At 44.1% G+C, this 20,194-nt stretch overlaps 1 protein-coding gene and 1 long non-coding RNA gene across 2 annotated transcripts in view; one reads left to right on the forward strand and one right to left on the reverse strand.

Annotated features, from left to right (window-relative positions):
- The window catches only part of LOC136176597 (uncharacterized), a 165,973-nt gene that overhangs the window by 66,287 nt on the left and 79,492 nt on the right, over positions 1 to 20,194 (forward strand). The gene's annotated exons all lie outside the window — the stretch shown is intronic.
- Positions 2,735 to 8,833, reverse strand: LOC136176854 (protein SPATA31F1-like). Its single transcript, XM_065947499.1, has 4 exons — positions 8,693 to 8,833; positions 8,064 to 8,109; positions 7,493 to 7,553; positions 2,735 to 6,491 (listed from the first exon to the last, which is right to left on the reverse strand). Exons 1-4 carry the CDS (start codon positions 8,831 to 8,833, stop codon positions 2,735 to 2,737), a joined length of 4,005 nt encoding a protein of 1,334 aa, XP_065803571.1.

Genomic DNA, 20,194 nt, shown 5'->3' on the forward strand with positions numbered 1-20,194 from the left:
GGGAATTTCCTTGTATGTTATTTGTAGTTTTCCCCTTGTTGCTTTCAATATTTTATCTTTGTTTTTAATTTTTGTCAGTTTGATTACTATGTGTCTCGGTGTGTTCCTCCTTGGGTTTATCTTGCCTGAGACTCTCTGTGATTCCTGGATCTGACTGACTATTTCTTTTTCCATGTTAGGGAAGTTTCCAGCTATGATTTCTTCAAATACTTTCTCAGGTCCTTTCTATCTCTCTTCTCCTTCTGGGACCCTTGTAATGTGAATGTTGGGGTGTTTAATGTCCCAGAGGCCTCTTAAGCTGTCTTCATTTTTTTCATTCTTTTTCCATTCTTTCATTCTGTTCTGTGGCAGTGATTTCCACCATTCTGTCCTCCAGATCATTTATCCATTCTTCTGACCTAGTTATTCTGCTACTGATTCCTTCTAGTGTATTATTTATCTCTGTTTGTTTGTTCTTTAGTTCTTGTAGGTCTTTGGTAAACATTTCTTGCACCTTCTCCATTGTTTTCCCAAGGTCCTGAATCATCTTCACTATCATTATTCTAAATTCTTTTTCTGGAAGGTTGCCTATCTCCACTTCATTTAGTTGTTTTTCTGGGGTTTTATCTTGTCCCTTCATCTGGGACATAACTTTCTGCTTTTTCATCCTGATTAACTTTCTGTAATGTGGTTTTTGTTCTAGCCTCTGTGAGATTGCTGTTCTTTTTTTTTAAATTGAAGGATAATTGCTTTATAGAATTTTGTGGTTTTCTGTCATACATCAAGAATCAGCAATAGGCACACCCATATCCCCTGCCTCCCAGACCTCCCTCTCATCTCCCTCTGCATTCCACCCTCCAGCCTGTCGCAGAGCCCCTGTCTGAGTTCCCGAATCATATAGCAAATCCACACTACTGTCTGTTTTACACATGGTCTTGTAAATTTCTGTAAATTCGTCAGCAGCATTTCTTCAGATTCCATATATATGTGTCAGTATATGATATTTATATTTCTCTTTCTGACTTACTTCACTCTATATAATGGGCTCTAGTTTCGTCCACCTCATTAGAACAGATTCAAATGTGTTCCTTTTATGGCTGAGTAGCCTCTGTGGGATTGTGTTTCTTGCTTCTTCTGTCTGCCCTCTGATGGAGGAGGTTAAGAGGCTTTTGCAAGCTTCTGTTTTGAGAAAAAGATGTTGGAAGTATGATCTCAGGCGGAAGCTGGGAGATTAGTCATGTTACTATTGCAGTAATCACAGCATCAGAGAGAGACATGGTCATGTTCTGAATTCATTTCATAAGGTGTAGCCAAGAGGATGGTTTGGATGTGAATGATCAGGAAAAAACATCAAGGATGACACCACTGTTTTTGTCCAGAACAACTGGAAAGATGGAATTGCTCTTAACTGATGTGAATACTGTGATTGGAGCATGTTTTGTATATGTAATTAGATGATGGTTGGGGCAGGGACTCAGGAGTTCACTGTTGTTTAGTTTTAGAGGTGAATATTGGACATTCAGGTATTTATGTTGATTAGACAATTTGAGCAGGTGAGACTCTGTCCCATGAAATCATGAACTCCATTGTGTATGTCCTATGTCTTTGCTGTGATTGTAACAGTACCTTGCATGTTTGTGATAGTACCTTGAATATAGTAAGTAAGCAAATATTTTAATTGAATATAAGATACTTCTCAAGGTTTTTTTTTTTTTTCAAGTATTTTTCTTTCCATTTTTACTTTGGCTATGTGGTGCAGCTTGTGGGATCTTAGTTCCCTGACCAGGGATCAAACCCATGCCCCCTGCCGAGTCCTAACCACTGGACCACCAGGGAATTCCCTTCCAGTTTTAAGATATAATTGACACATAGCACTGTTAGTGTACAGCATAATCAAGGTTATTTTTATTGTGACCCTTCTGGGGTCCTCCTAAGAAGAATACTTCAGTAATCCTGGGGCAGGATTCCGTTTCATTACATGTCATACTAATGTAATGACTTGTGTGCCTCCCCAGGTGTCATTCACTCCATGCAGCTGATAGGCAGTGGGAGTGGGATACAGGCAAGAGAACTCCAGTAGCCTCCCAGGTGTGTTCTCCAGAAAGATCTAACCAATAACCACCTGGTGGCAGAGAGGGGAGAGTCTACCATTTGCTTCTGACATTAGTTATATTAGCTATATGCTGTTGATATTAAATCAAAGCACCTCCTCAAAGTTGGAACACTGGCACTTCCCTCCAGATTGTGGGCATATATAGAAATCATCAGTGAATTTTGCTTGTGGGATTCCTGGTTACTCCTTCTTGACAGTACTATCCTCAGGCCCACAATGGTCCTCTGTGCCCAAGGATGCCAGGATAGAAGTCAAGCCTGACCTTTACTTTCAGTGTACCTTAGACAAAGGCCTTTCTTCTCTGCTTAAGTCCCTTTCTCCAGAGTCCAGTGAGGGGGGTGTTGTGTGGAATGCTGACCCAGCTTAAGTGTGAGTTATAGCTCCTTTTCTAGATAGGAAGAGCATTTACTTCCCATGTGCCTTTCCTGAACACACCACAGTGGAGAAAAGAGCAGACACACAACTCTCTGCTTAGAGATATAGAGTGTATTTTGGGCAGTATTCTGCTCACCTGTACATTAATGAAAATTACAGTAGCATCCTCTTCAAGGGATGCAGACATTGGGTAGACTATGAAGTCTTTTGATTGTGCTGGGTCTTCTTGAGCAGACCAATGTTTTTGTCTGAGGTGACAGCTGAGGGTCAGGGTGGGTTCTCTGGGTGGGTGGCACAAACCGCTCGAGGGCAGTGCCGAGGGCAGTGGTGGGGGGTGCTCAGAACAGAGGCTGAGTGGAGTCGATGAGAGTGGGAGCGGTGCTGGAGCTTGCTGTCTGGGGACCGGGGTATGTCCATGAGGGCCAGGCCCATATGCTTCTCAGGGGGTGGAAATTGGGCCTTCAGGTCCCCTCCTGTCTTCTCTGTTTTAGTTCTCTCCTTGGGATTTTTGGCTGGAGCCAGGCTCTTGGCTACATTTACTTTTCTTGTGTTAGCCATTTTCTCAGAGGTGGAGGACATGGATTCCTTATGCCCTTTGCCTTTTGTTTTGAGGTTAATACAGTGCAAAAAAGATTTCATCTTATTTCTAAAGCCAGAATCTGGAAGACTGGGCCTCTGATGAGTATAGCCTGGCATCACTGGCCCCTGTAACACCTGACCATGTAAAGTGTGGCCCCACAATGGGTTACCTGGAGTGAGTTGGCCCAAGAAAGACTGGCCCTGTGACCCCTGGGGCACCACAGGCTGGGCATTCTCAGGAACTCTTGCTGGTTTGAGGATGACATTGAGCTTGGCTTGACTGGCTCGCTGGTTATTCTCAGAGTCTTTCCCCTCAGGGACTCCAGGAGGTAGCTCTGGGAATTTAAGCTGAGGTTGATGCTGAGGACTGTGCTGGCACAGAGCATCACGGTGAAAATGATGTCTCTGGCGAAAGGAGCTGCGGGGTGTCCTCTTCAGGAGCAGCCCTTCTGGCCTCTGTGCTTCAGTTGGGTGGCTTTTTTCTCTTGTGGAGGAGAGTGTGAAGCTTGCATCCCCTTCTCCGCGGTCCCCAACTGGTTTGGGTTTGCCTGGCTTCTTTCTTCTTTCTGCCAGTGTGGGAACGTGGGCTGAGCCCTTGCTCCTGTCAGGCCTGTGGGGCTCAGAGCCCCAGGGCTCCTCCAGGCTGGGGCCATCCACACTGGCTTCTAGCTGAACACAGAGTTCCCCGGCCTTGCCCTCTGTTGTGTCCCCACTGAACTGTGAAGTCTGGGCGGCCCAGTGGACAGAACCACGGTGTGCTGCGCTGAAATGATGTTGCTTCTGTTTCTGATGCACTGTCTTTAACTCCGTGCCTAGCTCTTCTGTGAGGTGGAGCCATTCTGGATCTGGGGAATGTGGCATATCTGGTGGAATGGGGAGATCCTGGAGTGGTAGTTTTCCTTGGTTTTCTAGATTCCCAGGGGACTCCTGTGTGCACACGTTCTTTGGCATTGCTACAGTTTGTTCTCTGGACTCCCTTGCCTTTAGGGGAATTCCCAGTTGTATCTCTAGGATCTTCTTTCTCAGATGGAAATTTAGTTTAGTCAAGATGGGTTCTCTGAGTGAGTAGGGCCTCACAGGCCCTGTCTGGCTTTCTCGAGGCACTATCTTGATTATTCCTTCTGTCTGCACTTCAGCCTGGAATTCACCTGCAGTGTCTGCACAAGCCTCATTGCCATCTTGAAAACCTGGCCCAGGACTCAGACCCTGCTCTTCAGGTGAGGGCACCTGAGTCGGAGGTTCTGTTGGGAATTGGACAGGTCCAGGCACCATCTCTGTCTTCATAGCTGGGAAGGTGATTGCTGGAGCCATAGCTCTGGAGAGAGCCACATAATAAAGAGCAGGCAGCCCTGACAAGAAGGCCAGATACTTGTGCTGTAAAGTTGTCTTCAGTTTCTCAATGGCTCCCTGAGACAGGGTCCAGGGCAACTTAGGATGCTTAATGAGAGCATCTGATGAGGCTTGTTGCTGCTGGTCAAGGGCCGCTGGCATCCAGGGTGTAACTTCCTGTCGTTTGTCCAGGTCATCTGCTGTCTGTAGTTCCAGGGTCTTGCTTTCTGGGATGCAGGTGACGGGAGCCACTTGCAGGCCCCCAGGAATTCTGAACTCGCAAGAGCCACGTATGCAGACAGGAAACTTGCCCTGGTGAATCTCCTCGCATTTGGAGTCAACATGGCTCTGCAGGATTGCCTTGGCCTGGTCAATCACGTGTGGCATAGGGACTGACACTGGGTCCTTAATGGCTGGGAGTGGGTTGCCAACCCCAGTGTCCTCTAGAGCTGTAGGTTGGGGGACATTCACATTGTCCAGGGCTATGCTGCTCCAGGACAGAGTCTGCTGGCCAACGGGGGGCAGGAGCAACTGGATGGACTGCTGGATCTTCCAGGGCATGTTCCAGTGATCACGAACCAACTGTCTCTGGAGGTGGAATTCCAGCAGCCTCCTGGCATGCTCTGGGAAGAATAGTTCCTTTGTGATGGTGGAGACAGGCTGACCTGGCCAGGAAGTTTTTACAGTCTCAGAAGATTGGGCTTGGTCAGCGGGCTTACACTGCATGAGGCTCTCAGTGTGCTGATCTCTCTGGAAAACATCTGGAAAGTCCCACTGAAGCTGGAGCTGCCTCTGCAGCAGGTGCCACTCCAAGGCTTCACATTCGTCCAGAGTCAGCAAGGGGCTACTGATCTGAGTTTGTTGCTCAGGTGGAGCTGTCCAATTTGGGGAAGATGGAGAAGAGGGTAGAGCTGACTGGGGCAGAGTTTTTGGCATCAGAGGGAAGCAGGAGCACTCTTTGAAGAGAAAAGGATCCTTCAAGGGGTGCTTGGACCTGCTCCCATTCATGGAGAGGCCTTGATAACCCAAGAAGGTGTCAACCAGGGACTCACTGTGCAGAGAAGGGAGGCCACAGAATAGCTGGCTGTATTTCGGCTGCACAGGGCCTCCTGAATCACTAGCCTGTTGCTCAGGCATTAGATAAAGGTCCCTTAATTCTTTAAGAGCTACATAGGGTGAGGCTAGAGTTGTATGGTTTGGGATTTGCTGGTAGTAGTGTCCTTGTTCTGGGTCCATAATGGACCATTCAGAAACCCAGAAGGCCTGGGTGGGTTGGCCAGCTATACATGAGCCCCAGTTCTGGTATGAAATGGTCCCAAATTTCTCAACAGAGAATGGAGAAATATCATTTTGGATGAAAGAAACTGGTTGATTATGTACCGGCTGGCAAAACAGTGGTGGGTTTGGCATAAGCTGCCTCAGGGACTCTTCCACACGTCTGGGGAGCCCCCACCTCTGGAAATGCATCAGTCTTCTTACGTGTACCTCAAGAAGCCTCAGGACTTCAGGACTAAGGAACGGCAGGTGGGCAGGGAGGACAGTGGCCATGTTTAGGGCCACAGGATGCGTTAAAGCTGTGACTTCTCGATTCAGGGTCAGCAGAGAGACCTGGGAATTCAAGGGCTGCTGGCCTTGGTTCCCATAGACAAGGTTGGGGTGGCTCTGGACTATCTCCTGCAGGTTCACTGAAACCCTTGGCTCCTCAAACCTGGAAGAAAGCACAGTCTCTGGGGCCCTGGGCACCTCTGGCATTTGGAATCCCTGCCTTACCTTGAGGTGTTCAGCCCAGCAGTCACAGATGCCAGCTGTACCAGCTGACTGGGCCACTGGCGGTGCCAAGGATTTCTGTGACACTGTGAGGTTTGCAGGTGGAAGCGAAGGGCCTTTGGAGTGTGGGGAACGATGCTCCATACTTTCCTGGAAAGACACTCTAGGCTTGGACAAAACCTCTAGGCAAGAGGAGCCCTGTGCTGGCCCTCCTGAAGTCAGGGAGACCGGAGTGTTCTCATCTGCCAGCACCTCCTGAATCTCCAGAGCCATGTCGTTGCAGGTTTGGCAGCAGGGATCTTCACACAGGAGCTGCCGCACACTCCCCTCTTGAGGAAGCCAGCCCTGGCTGGGGAGGGAAACATGGCAACCGTCTGTTACTGATGGAGGGACAGCTGCCTCTTTGGCCTGAGACTGGGCTGCCCTCCCCTAGACCTTTAGGCTTAGAGGCTTGCCTCTGCTGCCTGTTTACTCATCTATTTTTTTCCCCTAGGGAAATGACATTTGGCAAGTTACAGTGGGCTGGGCTGAGGGCCTGGGGCTTATTGGATGAGGTCTCAGACAACTGACGGGAGCACAGGGCCTTGAGAGAGCAGGTGGTGGGTGAGTCCTACGTGACCTGTGTTGAGAAGCTGAGCTAGGAGAAGGAACCAGGCAGACAGGGGATGCAATGTTTAGCTGATGGCACAGCACCAGGAACATCACCATGTAGAACCTGGAGTCATTCTCTTTAGGGGCTGAAGCTGTGGCCTGGTATTCAGTATTTCCAAACTATGAAAAAGGAGATCCTTTCGGGAACTCTGTTCTGGGGATTAAAGAGTGTACACAACATCTCTTGAGAGTCCGTCCCCTTTCTCTAGAGATCTAGAGAAGAAAGAATTAATATGACAAGCTCCTGTCTGAGGGCTGTCCCAGGAAATGACCTCCCTGAAGACAGAACCAGAGGAGGTAATGTCAGCAGGGTCCAGGGGTCTGCCCTTGAATGGGTGTAGCTATAAAGAGATTATGAAAATGATGAATTAATTACACACTTAATTATCTATTCTCCTGACTGTATAACTTGTCTTGTGGCTTGAGTGCAAAATCATGTAGTCTTTTATGAACTAGTGCATCTACTAGTGAACTCCTGAATTCCAGGGCCACTTCAGCCTAGAACAGAGAACTAGAACACTCTCTTCTGAAGTAGCTGAGCGCCCCTTGCCCTGGCAACCCTCCAAACCAGTGCTCCAGGCTCCAATGTGTCTGACTCCCTCCCAGCCATTCTCCTTCTCTCCAACCTTGTCACAAGTCAAACAGACAAATGATCACAGGCCAGGCTTAATTGGGAGACTGCAAAGAGCAAGAGATCACCTTCTCATGACAGAAAGCAGCTCCCACGGCTTCTCAGCTTCTTCCAGGGGAAGTCTCCTAGCTGAGAAACCAGGAGACAGTGTTACATGGAGCAGGAGAGGGTTCAGGGACATCCTATAGGAAGCCTTTGAATGAGAGGAGATTGCAGACTCCAACAGTGAGTGCTGTAAAGCATGTCTGTGTATGACTTAACTAGTATGATGTGCTCTTCTGGGCCTGCTCTCATTTGATCTTTACAACTATGCTGTGAGTGAGGCAGGATCATCAGATAGTTTCATAGGAACAAGACTGAGAGATGAAGAGACTTCCAGAGGGTCATAAAACTAGTAAGTGACACAGTTAAGGCCTTCTCCTGTGTTTCCTCTCTTCATCCCTGGGGGTAAAGTGGACTTTAGAACATCCCCAAACTCTGATTTCCCATCCCCCCTATTTTTTTCTGGGAGAATTTGTCAGCTTAGACAATGGAAGTCTTCAGTGGTTAGAGTACCTGGCTCCTGGCACCAGGGCCCATCAAGGGACAGGGTTCTTTGCCCACAGTGGAGGGGAATCAGAGCAGAGACTGAGACTTTACCTCTTGACGCTGCATCTCTAGCCCCTTGTCTGACTTTTCGGTGACTCTTAAAGAAAAAATTAAGAGTGTGAAGCTGGGACACCATTTTTTTTTTTTTTTTCACATCCAAAATGAAACAAAGGAAATATACATTTCCCAGTCTCTGTCTGTATATCTGTCTGTATTTTATACACTCTTCTATATGTTCGTTCTGTACTCCAGCTTTTCACCTGAGCATTTCATTTTTCAAATTTATTTCACACTTACTTCAGTGCTTTCCATATTCTATACCTCCTGTCCCCTTTCTCAGGACAAGTTTGTCAGGGGCTTAGTGTGATATAGGAGGAATAATGGAACTGATTAAATGGTTGGTGGTTCTCAGCCAAGGACTTCTGCTTACTAAGTCCACCAATCAGAAAAATCCCCCATTTTGGGAGGTCAGAAGAAATCCAGTGAGGTAGATTCCATTTTGTCTAGCACTCAACCCAAGTCAGATAGAAATTCTTAATTTTTCAACTAGAGTATGCAGAAGGGGTGGGCTAGCAGGGCATTATTTCTAGGCTCTGAGAAAGAGAAGTACAATAAAGAGTAACTGAATGTGTCTTATCTAAGACTTAACTAGTGCAGCCATGGTCATGGTGTTTCCCTACCGGGCAGCAGCTCCTTTTATGTTCCGTTAATCCATGGTAACTCTCTTTCACTTGCCAGATAGTTAGGATAATAATGAAGATGGAGCCATAGATATATAAGAGATACCCTAAGTCCCACAGAACAGAAGTCGGGATCAGCATGGTCTAAAACCTCATTAGCATGAGGAGACCAACCATTCCTATATGTAGGCACTCGGGGTCCTGGTGCCTAATGACTCTCCATGCCATGCCTGTGGTCTCCACCTCACAGATGACGGAACCAGCCATCAGACTACATCACAAAGCCCACCTGTTTCACATGGCAGGTGTGGTGTCAAAAGACAAAGCTGTCTAGAGAAGCTCACGTGGTGATTCAGCCTGTAAATGAGGGTATCTTGTTGTAAGGACTGAAGGTGCCGCTTGCAGGCAGTGTCTTTGCTTCCACTTTGTCTTCACTTTCCAGAGCCTCCACCAGTCTGACAGCTCTGCTCTTCCTTTGTGATAGCTGTTTTGTCAGCCATCCACTGAAAACTGAGCGTTTAGAAACATTAGGTGCCTTTTGAGAGGAAGAGTGGCTGGGACAGAGGAACCTCTATAAACTCCACCTGTACTGAAAATGTATGTGAGGAGCATACATTAGCTTAGGGACGGCAGAGACTGGTTATGGCTAAGGAATGGAGAACTTTATTTATGGCTGCTGTGGGTCTTCCTTGCTGCTCTTGGGCTTTCTCTAGTTGTGGAGAGTGGGGGCTAATCTCCAGTCGTGGACCACAGGCTCTAGGTGTACGTGCTTCGGTAGTTGCAGCATGCTGGCTCAGTAGTTTTGGGTTGCTGGCTCTAGGGCTCGCGGGCTTCAGTAGTTAAGCACAGTGGCTCATTTGGTAACTTTTAGGCATGACGGATGTTTTCCAATCACTCCCAAGACCCATCATCCCTACACCTTGACTATTAGATTTAGACATTATGTTACCTGCTTGGCTGTCTGTGGATATTGTGATCTGACTCCAGTATCTCAAAATTTCTGAATTTCCTTGAGAGTCTTTCCCTGGTAACAGTGGTCTCACAGCCAAAATTTCTTGGCCTCAATATCTCTGAAGATACCACTTGGTCCTTCCTCCAGTGTCCAGTTCTCTATCCATCTGGCATGATCATGGTGAGTGATCAATCTGTGCTCAGTCCTACGATGGACAGTGTCAATGGTACAAAGATATTTTCAGTCATGTTGCTTTTAGAGCCAGCAACCCAAAACCACCTCACTGGTTTCTAAGATGAGACTAATCCACATAAAGTAAGAACCAGCAATGGAAAACATATGGAATCATTTATTCATCTGTAAGGCCCAGGTCACAAATATCCCATTCCTAAGGGGTAAAAAACACAGTGAGGATCAGGATGCATAGACAGAGAAGGCTCCTGGGTAGAGTGAAACTGGAGTTGAATGTTTACATGCAGGCTGTGGGTGAAAGGAGTGTGTTCTAGGTAGGAGAGAAACTTACCAACAGATGCAGAATACTGAGGGATGGGCCATGGAGTTCATTTGGCAGTAAGAAATGCAGTCTACCTCTAGCAGAGGTGCATGTGGGTAGACTGGATTGGGCTTGAAGGGAAATACAGGAGGAGCAGGAATGAGTTCTCTTGATGGAAGCATTTATTTTATTTCAGTAACTTAAAATTGTTTTTTAAAAGTAGGCACACAAAATTACAAAGGCAGAAGAAGGTATGTAGTATGTCTCTTTCTCACATTTCTCTCCCCTTTTCCTTCCCTGTGTATCTTTCAGAATTGATTTAGGAATTGATTTGGGATAGGAAGTATAAATAAAGTGATATTTTTTCACAAATGAAAGCATATTATAGACATGGTTTTTATCTTGTTTTATTTAATAATATGAAAATATCTTGTGTATATTTTGCAAATAGTTTTTAAATTGAAGTATAGTTGATTTACAATGTTGTATTAGCTTCTGACGTACAGCAAAGTGATTCAATTTTGCATATATATATTTCAGATTATTTTCTATTATAGTTTATTATAAGATATTGAATATAATTCCCTGTGCTATACAGTAGGACCTTGTTGCTTACCCCAAACTTGTATCTCCTAATCCCAAACTCCTCTGACTGCAGCAGGGCCTTTGTCCTGGCCCCCAGGCAGCATGCTGACCGACACCTGGCAGCAGGTGAAGGTTTACATGCTCAACGAGGACCATCAGTGGGACAACCGGGGCACCAGGCATACCATCCAGCTACATGGAGTGGCTGAAGGGCATGTCCCTGCTATTCAGGGCCTGACAAAATGTAGTCCACCTGAGAAGGGAATAGCAAACCATTTCAGTATTCTTGCCTCAAGAACCCCATGAACACAACAAAAGGCAAAAAGATATGACTCAGGAAAATAAGCCCCCCAGGTCAGTAGGTGTCCAATATGCTATGGGGGAAGAGCAGCGAAATAGCTCCAGAAAGAAGAATGAAGAAGCTGGGCTAAAGCAGAAACGTCATTCAGTCTTGGATGTGTCTGGTGGTGAGGGTAAAGTCCAGGGCTGTAAAGAACAATATTTGCATAGGAACCTGGAATGTTAGGTTCATCAATCTAGGTAAGTTGGATGTGGTCAAACAGGAGATGGCAAGAGTGAACATTGACATTTTAGGAATCAATGAACTAAAATGGGTGAGAATGAGTGAATTTAATTCAGATGACTATTAAATCTACTACTGTTGTTGTAGGAAGGGGGATCCCCTTCCAGGGCCCGAAGTTGGGCTCTTGTCTAACACTCAGAAAAGAATTGTCCAAGGAGACACGTGCTGACAAAGCAAGAGATTTTATTGGGAAAGGGCACCCGGGTGGAGAGCAGGAGGGTAAGGGAACCCAGGAGAACTGCTCTGCTGCGTGGCTCGCTGTCTTGGGTTTTATGGTGATGGGATTAGTTTCCAGGTGGTCTTTGGCCAATCATTCTAATTCAGAGTCTTTCCTGGTGGTGCACGCATCACTCAGCCAAGATGGATGCTAGCAAGAGGGATTCTGGGAAGTGGACGGACAGGTAGTGTCTCCTCTCGATCTTTCCCGAATTCTTCCGGCTGGTGGTGGCTTATTAGTTCCGTATTCCTTATCAGGATCTCCTGCCATAAAACAACTCATGCAAATGGTTACTATGGTGCCTGGCCAGGGTGGGCGGTTTCAATCAGTGTGCTTCCCCTAACACTGTGGGCAAGAATCCCTTAGGAGAAATGGAGTAGCCTACATAGTCTACAGCAGTCCAAAATGCAGTACTTGGGTACAATCTCAAAAACAAGAGAATGATCTCTGTTCGTTTCCAAGGCAAACCATTCAGTATTACAGTAATCTAAATCTATGCCCCAAACACTAATGCCAAAGAAGCAGAAGTGGAATGGTCCTATGAAGACCTACAAGACCTTCTAGAACTAACACCAAACAAAGATGTCCTTTTCATCACAGGGGACTGGAATGCAAAAGTAGGAAGTCAAGAGATACCTGGAGTAACAGGCATGTTTGGTTGTGGAGTACAAAATGAAGCAGGGCAAAGGCTAACAGTTTTGCCAAGAGAACACACTGGTCATAGCAAACACCCTCTTCCAACAACACAAGAGACGACCCTACACATGGACAACACTAGATGGTCAATACTGAAATCACATTGATTATATTCTTTGCAGCCTAAGGTGGAGAAACTCTATACACTCAGCAGAAACAAGACCTGGAGCTGACTGTGGCTCAGATCATCAGCTCCATATTGCAAAATTCAGGCTTAAACTAAAGAAAGTAGGGAAAACCACTAGACCTTCAGGTATGACCTAAATCAAATCCATTATGATTATACAGTGGAGGTGAGGAAAAGATTCAAGGGATTAGATGTGGTAGACAAGAGTGCCTGGAGAACGATGGATGGAAGTTTGTAACACTACGGGAGTGAGGGGTTAACAGGAAGGCCAGAGATCCCTAAGAGGTAGGAGGAAATAAATTGCAAGTGGCAGACATTTTTTTTCCTTTCTCTACACAAAATTAAGAGGTTTATTTTAATTCTGTGCTGACAACGCCCGGTTCTGCCTGAAATTAACACTTCTCAAACCTTGAGTTAACCTAAGTGGTTTTTCTTATGGAAATGTTTTTCTTAAGCTATGTTAATGAAACTATTTCGCTTTGTAGTCTGCCTTTCTTCAAATCGATTCTGGCCTAAGACTAACCATTTTTTCCTTTTCTTAAACATTGGGCTGATAATGGTTCAACAAACCAGTATTCATGTCAATTGTTTTGTGGCTGGGGATGACATGCCTTGTGCCATTCTATCTCAAAAATGCATATTGTGGGAGAGGGGCCTGGTCAAAATTCCTTAGCCTTGAGGTGTTTCCTTATATCTGATTAACAGCTTGCCATGAAATTAAAAGATGCTTACTCCTTAGAAGGAAAGTTATGACCAACCTAGATAGCATATTAAAAAGCAGAGACATTACTTTGTCAACAAAGGTCTATCTGGTCAAGGCTATGGTTTTTCCAGTGGTCATGTATGGATATGAGAGTTGGACTGTGAAGAAAGCTGAGCGCCTAAAAATTGATGCTTTTTAACTGTTGTGTTGGAGAAGACTCTTGAGAGTCCCTTGGAAAACAAGGAGATCCAACCAGTCCATCCTAAAGGAGATCAGTCCTGGGTGTTCATTGGAAGGACTGATGCTGAAGCTGAAACTCCAGTACTTTGGACACCTCATGCGAAGAGTTGACTCCATTGGAAAAGACTCTGATGCTGGGAGAGGTTGGGGGCAGGAGGAGAAGGGGACGACAGAGGATGAGATGGTTGGATGGCATCACCGACTCAATAGACATGAGATTGGGTAAACTCTGGGAGTTGGTGATGGACAGGGAGCCCTGGCATGCTGCAGTCCATGGGGTCGGAAAGGATCAGATAAGACTGAGAGACTGAACTCAACTCTCAAAAACTAGCAAGGGGGCATTCTTTCTGCCCCCTTCTGATGTCTATTTCAGAAGCTTTCTCTATCTCTTTTATACGTTAATAGAACTCTGCTACACAAAAGCTCCAAGTGATCAAGTGTCGTCTCTGGCCTTGGACTGAAATCCTCTCCTCCAGAGGTCATGAAACCAGCGTAATTCACAGCTCATGACAGCAACCTTTCAGGAAGCGGAGACCAAAATCATCCCCAAGAAAAAGACATGCAAGAAGGCAAAGTGGTTGTCTGAGGAGGCCTTACAAATAGCTAAGAAAAGAAGAGAAGCAAAAGGCGCAAAGGAGAAAGGGAAAGATATACCCTAGTGAATGCAGAGTTTCAGAGAATAGCAAAGAAAGATAAGGAAGCATTCTTAAGTGAACAATGCAAAGAAACAGGAAAACAACAGATGGGAAAGAGTAGAGAGCTCTTCAAGAAAACTGGAGCTACCAAGGGAACATTTCAAGCAACTGCTACTGCTGCTAAGTCACTTCAGTCCTGTCCGATTCTGTGCGACCCCATAGACGGCAGCCCACCAGGCTCCCCCGTCCCTGGGATTCTCCAGGCAAGAACACTGGAATGGGTTGCCATTTCCTTCTCCAGCGCATGAAAGTGAAAAGTGAAAGTGAAGTCATTCAGTCGTGTCCGACTCTTAGCGACCTCATGGACTGCAGCCTACCAGGCTCCTTTGTCCATGGGATTTTCCAGGCAAGAGTACTGGAGTGGGGTGCCATTGCCTTCTCCAAAGATGGGTTCAATAAAGGATAGAAATGGCAAGGACCTAACAGAAACAGAAGATATTAAGAAGAGGTGGCAAGAATACACAGAACTGTGTAAAAAAGGTCTTAATGACCTGGATAACCACAGTGGTGTGGTCACTCAACTAGAGCCAGACATCCTGGAGTGTGAAGTCAGGTGGGCATTAGGAAGCATTTCTATGAACAGAGGTAGTGGAGGTGATGGAATTCCAGCTGAGTTATTTAATATCCTAAAAGATGATGCTGTTAAAATGCTGCACTCAATATGCCAGCAAATTTGGAAAACTCAGCAGTGGCCACAGGGCTGGAAAAGGTCAGTTTTCATTCCAATCCCAAAGAAAGGCAATGCCAAGGAATGTTCAAACTCCCACACAATTGCACATGTTAGCAAGATGATGCTCAAAATCCTTCAAGAGTGGCTTCACCAGTATGTGAACCGAGAATTTCCAGTACAAGCTGGGTTTAGCAAAGGCAGAGGAACCAGCAGTCAAATTGCCAACATCTTCTGGATCATAGAAAAAGGGAATTCTAAAATTCTAAAATCTGCTTCACTGACTATGCTAAAGCCTTTGTGTGGATCACAACAAACTGGAAATTTCTTAAAGAAATGGGAATACCAGACCACTTTACCTGTCTCCTGAGAAACCTACATGCAGGACAAGAAGCAACAGTTAGAACCGGACATGGACCAATGGACTGGTTCAAAATTGAGAAAGGAGTACGTCAAGGCTGTATATTGTCACCTTGCTTATTTAACTTATATGTAGAGTATATCACGTGAAATGCTGGATTGGAAGACTCACAAGCTGGCATCAAGATTGTTGGGAGAAATATCAACCTCAGATATGCAGACCATACCACTTTAATGGTAGAAAGAGAAGAGGAACTAAAGAGTCTCTTGATGAAGGTGAAAGAGGAGAGTGAAAGCTGTCTTAAAACTCAACATTCAAAAAACGAAGATGATCATCTGGTCCCATCACTTCATGGTAAACAGATGGGGAAAAAGTGGAACCAGTGACAGATCTTTTTTTCTTGGGCTCCAAAATCACTGTGGATGGTGACTGCAGTCATGAAATTGAAAGACTCTTGCTCCTTGGAAGAAAAGCTATGGCAAACCTAGACAGTGTATTAAAAAGCAGACATCAGTTTGCCGACAAAGGTGTGTATATTCAAATCTATGACTTTTTTCAGTAGTCATGTGTGGATGTGAGAGTTGGACCATAAAGGTTGAGCACTGAAGAATTGATGATGTTGAACTGTGGTGTTGGAGAAGACTCTTGAGAGTCCCTTGGACAGCAAGGAGATCAAACCAGTTAATTCTAAAAGGAACTCAACCCTGAATATTCGTGGGATGGACTGATGCTGAAGCTGAAACTCTAATATTTTGGCCATCTGATGTGAAGTGTCGACTCATTGAAAAGTCCTTGATGCTGGGAAAGATTGAGGGCAAGAGGAGAAGGGGGTGACAGAGATGAGATGGTTGGATGGCATCACTGACTCAATGGCCATGAGTTTAAGCAAGCTCTGGAAGTTGGTGATGGACAGGGAAGCCTGACATGCTGCAGTTCATCAGGTCACAGTTAGACGCAACTTAGCATTTGAACAACAACAATGATTTCTTTGCTGTGCAAAAGCTTCTAAGTTTGAATAGATCACATTTGTTTACTTTTGCTTTTAATTCTTTTTTTTTATGTACAGTTTTTTTTTTCATTTATTTTTATTAGTTGGAGGCTAATTACTTTACAATATTGTAGTGGTTTTTGCCATACATTAACATGAATCAGCCATGGATTTACATGTGTTCCCCATCCTGATCCCCTCTCCCACCTCCATCTCCATCCCATCCCTCTGGATCTTCCCAGTGCACCAGCCCTGAGCACTTCTCTCATGCATCCAGCCTGGGCTGGTGATCTGTTTCACACTTGACATGTTTCAATGCTATTCTCTCAGATCATCCCATCCTCGCCTTCTCCCACAGAGTCCAAAAGTCTGTTCTATACATCTATGTCTCTTTTTCTGTCCTGCATATAGGGTTATCATTACCATCTTTTTAAATTCCATATATATGCATTAGTATACTGTATTGGTATTTATCTTTCTGGCTTACTTCACTCTGTATAATGGGCTCCAGTTTCATCCATCTCTGTTTATTTTTGCTTTTATTTCTTTTGCCTAGTGAGACTGACCTAAGAAAACATGCTGCAATTTATGTCAGAGAATGTTGCCTATGTTCTCTTCTGGAAGTTTTATGGTGTCATGTCTTATACTACTAAGTGATTTTGAATTTATTTTTGCATAAGGTGTGAGGAAGTGTTGTAACTTCACTGATTTACACACAGCTATCTAGTTTTCCCAGTACCACCTGCTGAAGAGACTGTCTTTACTCTGTTGTATATTCTTGCCTCTTTTGACAAAGATTAATTAACCACAGGTGTGTGGGTTTATTTCCAGACTCTCTTATATTCCATTGACCCATATGTCTGTTTTTTGCCCAACACCATGCTGTTCTGATTACTGTAGCTTTTTAAGATTGTCTGAAGTCTAGCAGTGTTATGCCTTCAGCTTTGTTCTTTTTCCTTAGGATTGCTTTGGAATTCTGGGTCTTCTGTGTTTCCATAAAAGTTTTAGGATTAGTTGTTCTAGTTCTGTATAAAATGTCATGGGTAATTTGATAAGGATCACATTAAATCTGTAGATTGGTTTGGGTAGTATGGCCATTTAAACAATATTAATTCTCCCAATCCAAGAGCATGAGATAGCTTTCTGTTTCTTTGAGTCACGTTAAGTTTCCTTTATCAATGTTTTATAGTTCTCAGCATATAAGTCTTTCACCTCCTTGGTCAAGTTTAATCTTTGGTCAAGTATTTTATTTTTTTGACATTTTATTTTAATTAATTAATTTGGTGGCTTGTGGAATCCTTGACCAAGTATTGAACCCAGGCCATGGTAGTGAAAGCCTGTAATCCTAACCATTAGGCCACCAGAACTCCCTGACATAATTTTAAAAAGGATATTTAAAAAAATTTCCCATACTGATATTTCATTGTTAGTGTAAAGAACAGATTTCTTTATGGTAATCTTGTATCCAGCTACCTTACTGAATTTATCAGTTCTAGTAGTTTTTGTGTGGAGTCTTTAGGGTTTTCTATATATACAGTATCATATCATCTGCATATAATGAGAGTTTTACCTTTTCTCTTCCAATCTGGATACCTTTTATTTCTTCTTATCATTTCAAAAAACCAGCTCTTATTAAGGCCCAGAAATAAACCCATGCACCTATGGGTACCTTAGTTTTGACAAAGGAGGCAAGAATATACAATGGGGCAAAGACAGCCTCTTCAATAAATGGTCCTAGGAAAGCTGGACAGCTACATGGAAAAGAATGAAATTAGAACACTTCCTAACACCATACACAAACAGAAACTCAAAATGGATTAAAGAACCTAAATGTAAGACCAGAAACTATAAAACTCTTAGAGGAAAACATAGGCAGAACACTTGATGACATAAATCAAAGCAAGATCCTCTATGACCCACCTCCTAGAGTAATGGAAATAAAAACAAAAGTAAACAAGTGGGACCTGATTAAACTTGAAAGCTTTTGCACAGCAAAGGAAACTATAAGCAAGGTGAAAAGACAACCCTCAGAATGGGAGAAAATAATAGCAAATGAAACAATTGACAAAGGATTAATTTCCAAAATATACAAGCAGCTCATACAACTCAATGCCAGAAAAACAAACAACCCAATCAAAAAGTGGGAAAAAAACCTATAACAGACATTTCTCCAAAGAAGACATACAGATGACTAACAAACACATGATAAGATGCTCAACATTAAAAAAAAAAAAAAAGATGCTCAACATCACTCATTATTAGAGAAATGCAAATCAAAACTACAATGAGATAACACCTCACATGGGTCAGAATGGCCATTATCAAAAAGTTTACAAACAGTAAATACTGGAGAGGGTGTGGAGAAAAGGGAATGCTCTTGCACTGTTGGTGGGAATGTAAATTGATACAGCCACTATGGAAGATGGTATGGAGATTCCTTAAAAAACTAGGAATAAAACCACCATATGACCCAGCAATCCCATTCCTAGACATATACCCTGAGGAAACCAAAATTGAAAAAGACACACGTGTCCCATTGTTCATTGCAGCACCAGTTACAACAGCTAGAACATAGAAGCAACCTAGATGTCCACTGACAGATGAATGGATGAAGAAGTTTTGGTACATATACACAATGGAATATTACTCAGCCATAAAAAGAATGCATTTGAGTCAGTTCTAATGAGGTGGATGAACCTAGAACCTATTATACAGAGTGAAGTTAAAAGAGAAAGATAAATATCACATTCTGGTGCACATATATGGAATCTAGAAAAGTAATACTGAAGAATTTACTTACAGGGCAGCAGTGGAGAACCAGACATAGAGAATAGACTTGTGGACATGGGGAGAGGGGAGGAGAGGGTGAGATGTATGGAAAGAGTAACATGGAAACTTACACTACCATATGTAAAATAGATAGCCAACAGGAATTTGCTGTATGGCTAAGGAAATTCAAATAGGGTCTTGGTATCAACCTAGAGGGGTGGGATGGAGAGGGAGATGGGAGGGAGTTCTAAAAGGGAGGGGATATATGTATACCTATGGCTGATTCATTCCCTGGTGGCTCAGATGGTAAAGCATCTGCCGCAATTTAGAGACCTGGGTTTGGCCCCTGGGTTGGGAAGATCCCCTGGAGAAGGAAATGGCAACCCACTCCAGTATTCTTGCCTCAAAAATCCCATGGATAGAGGACCCTGGTAGGCTACAGTACATGGGGTCGCAAGAGCTGGACACGACTGAGCAACTTCACTTTTCATGGCTGATTCGTGTTGAGGTTTGACAGAAAACAACAAAATTCTGTAAAGCAATTATCCTTCAAAAACAAAAAAGAACCAGCTCTCGATTTTATTATTTTTCCTATTGTTTTTAAAATCTCAACTTTATTTCCTCTCTGATTGACAGGGTATGGTGAATGGTGTCGGATTCTTGATCTCCAAAGATTTAGCTTCGGGACCACAGACCAGGCTTGATCACTCAGGAGCTTTTGTGTAGCAGTTTTATTAAAGTAAGAAAAGGGACAGAGAAAGCTTCTGACATAGACATCAGAAGGGGGACGGAGAGTGCCCCCCTGGCTAGTCTTAGCAAAGGGAATTATATACTTTTTAAATTGGTTATTACAATAAATCAAAAGACTGTCTCAAGGTTGAAAGATCTTACTAGATCCACTCCCCAAACTTACATTTTAAGATGGTAGGATTAGAACTAACAATAGAAAGATCTCACCAAACCCACCCCCATAATGTACATTCTAAAATAGCAGGATTAGTCAGAAGGCTTTCAGAAGGACAGACTGTCCTCAAGCGGGATACATTGTTGTTATATAATCCTTAGCACAGAGTTTAAACTGAGTTGTTTGTTGTGTAATCATTAGTTCCTGGCTTAAAGAAAAAAGTGTTTTATGTGACTAGATTAAGGAATGTAGAGAGAGAGAAAAAATGTTTTGTCCTTTCCTCCTCCTTGAGAACCCCAGACCCCTCTCTCCTCCTCAGGGACCCTGGACTTTTTATCAACCTGCCTAGGAATTGACTTTCTCATGATCTTTATTATTTCAAATACTTCCTTCTGCTTAGAGGACTTCACTGGCAGTCCAGTGGTTAAGACTCTGCTTCCACTGCAAGGGGCATGGGTTCAATCCCTGGTCAGGGAATAAGATCTCACAAACTTCCCAGGTAGCTCTAGTGGCAAAGAACCC

This window comes from Muntiacus reevesi, chromosome 10, assembly GCF_963930625.1.
Source record: "Muntiacus reevesi chromosome 10, mMunRee1.1, whole genome shotgun sequence".
Lineage (NCBI taxonomy): Eukaryota > Metazoa > Chordata > Mammalia > Artiodactyla > Cervidae > Muntiacus > Muntiacus reevesi.

Excerpts from the sequence above, each read along its gene's own strand:
- LOC136176854 (XM_065947499.1), bottom strand. The coding sequence starts at position 8,833 with ATGCTGATCCCGACTTCTGTTCTGTGGGACTTAGGGTATCTCTTATAT. Across the intron at positions 8,110-8,692 it reads ATAAAAGGAGCTGCTGCCCG|AGTCACCGAAAAGTCAGACA; the intron begins GTAGGGAAACAC and ends TTTTTCTTTAAG. Across the intron at positions 6,492-7,492 it reads CTGCTTTCTGTCATGAGAAG|CCAGGGCTGGCTTCCTCAAG; the intron begins GTGATCTCTTGC and ends TTCCCTCCCCAG.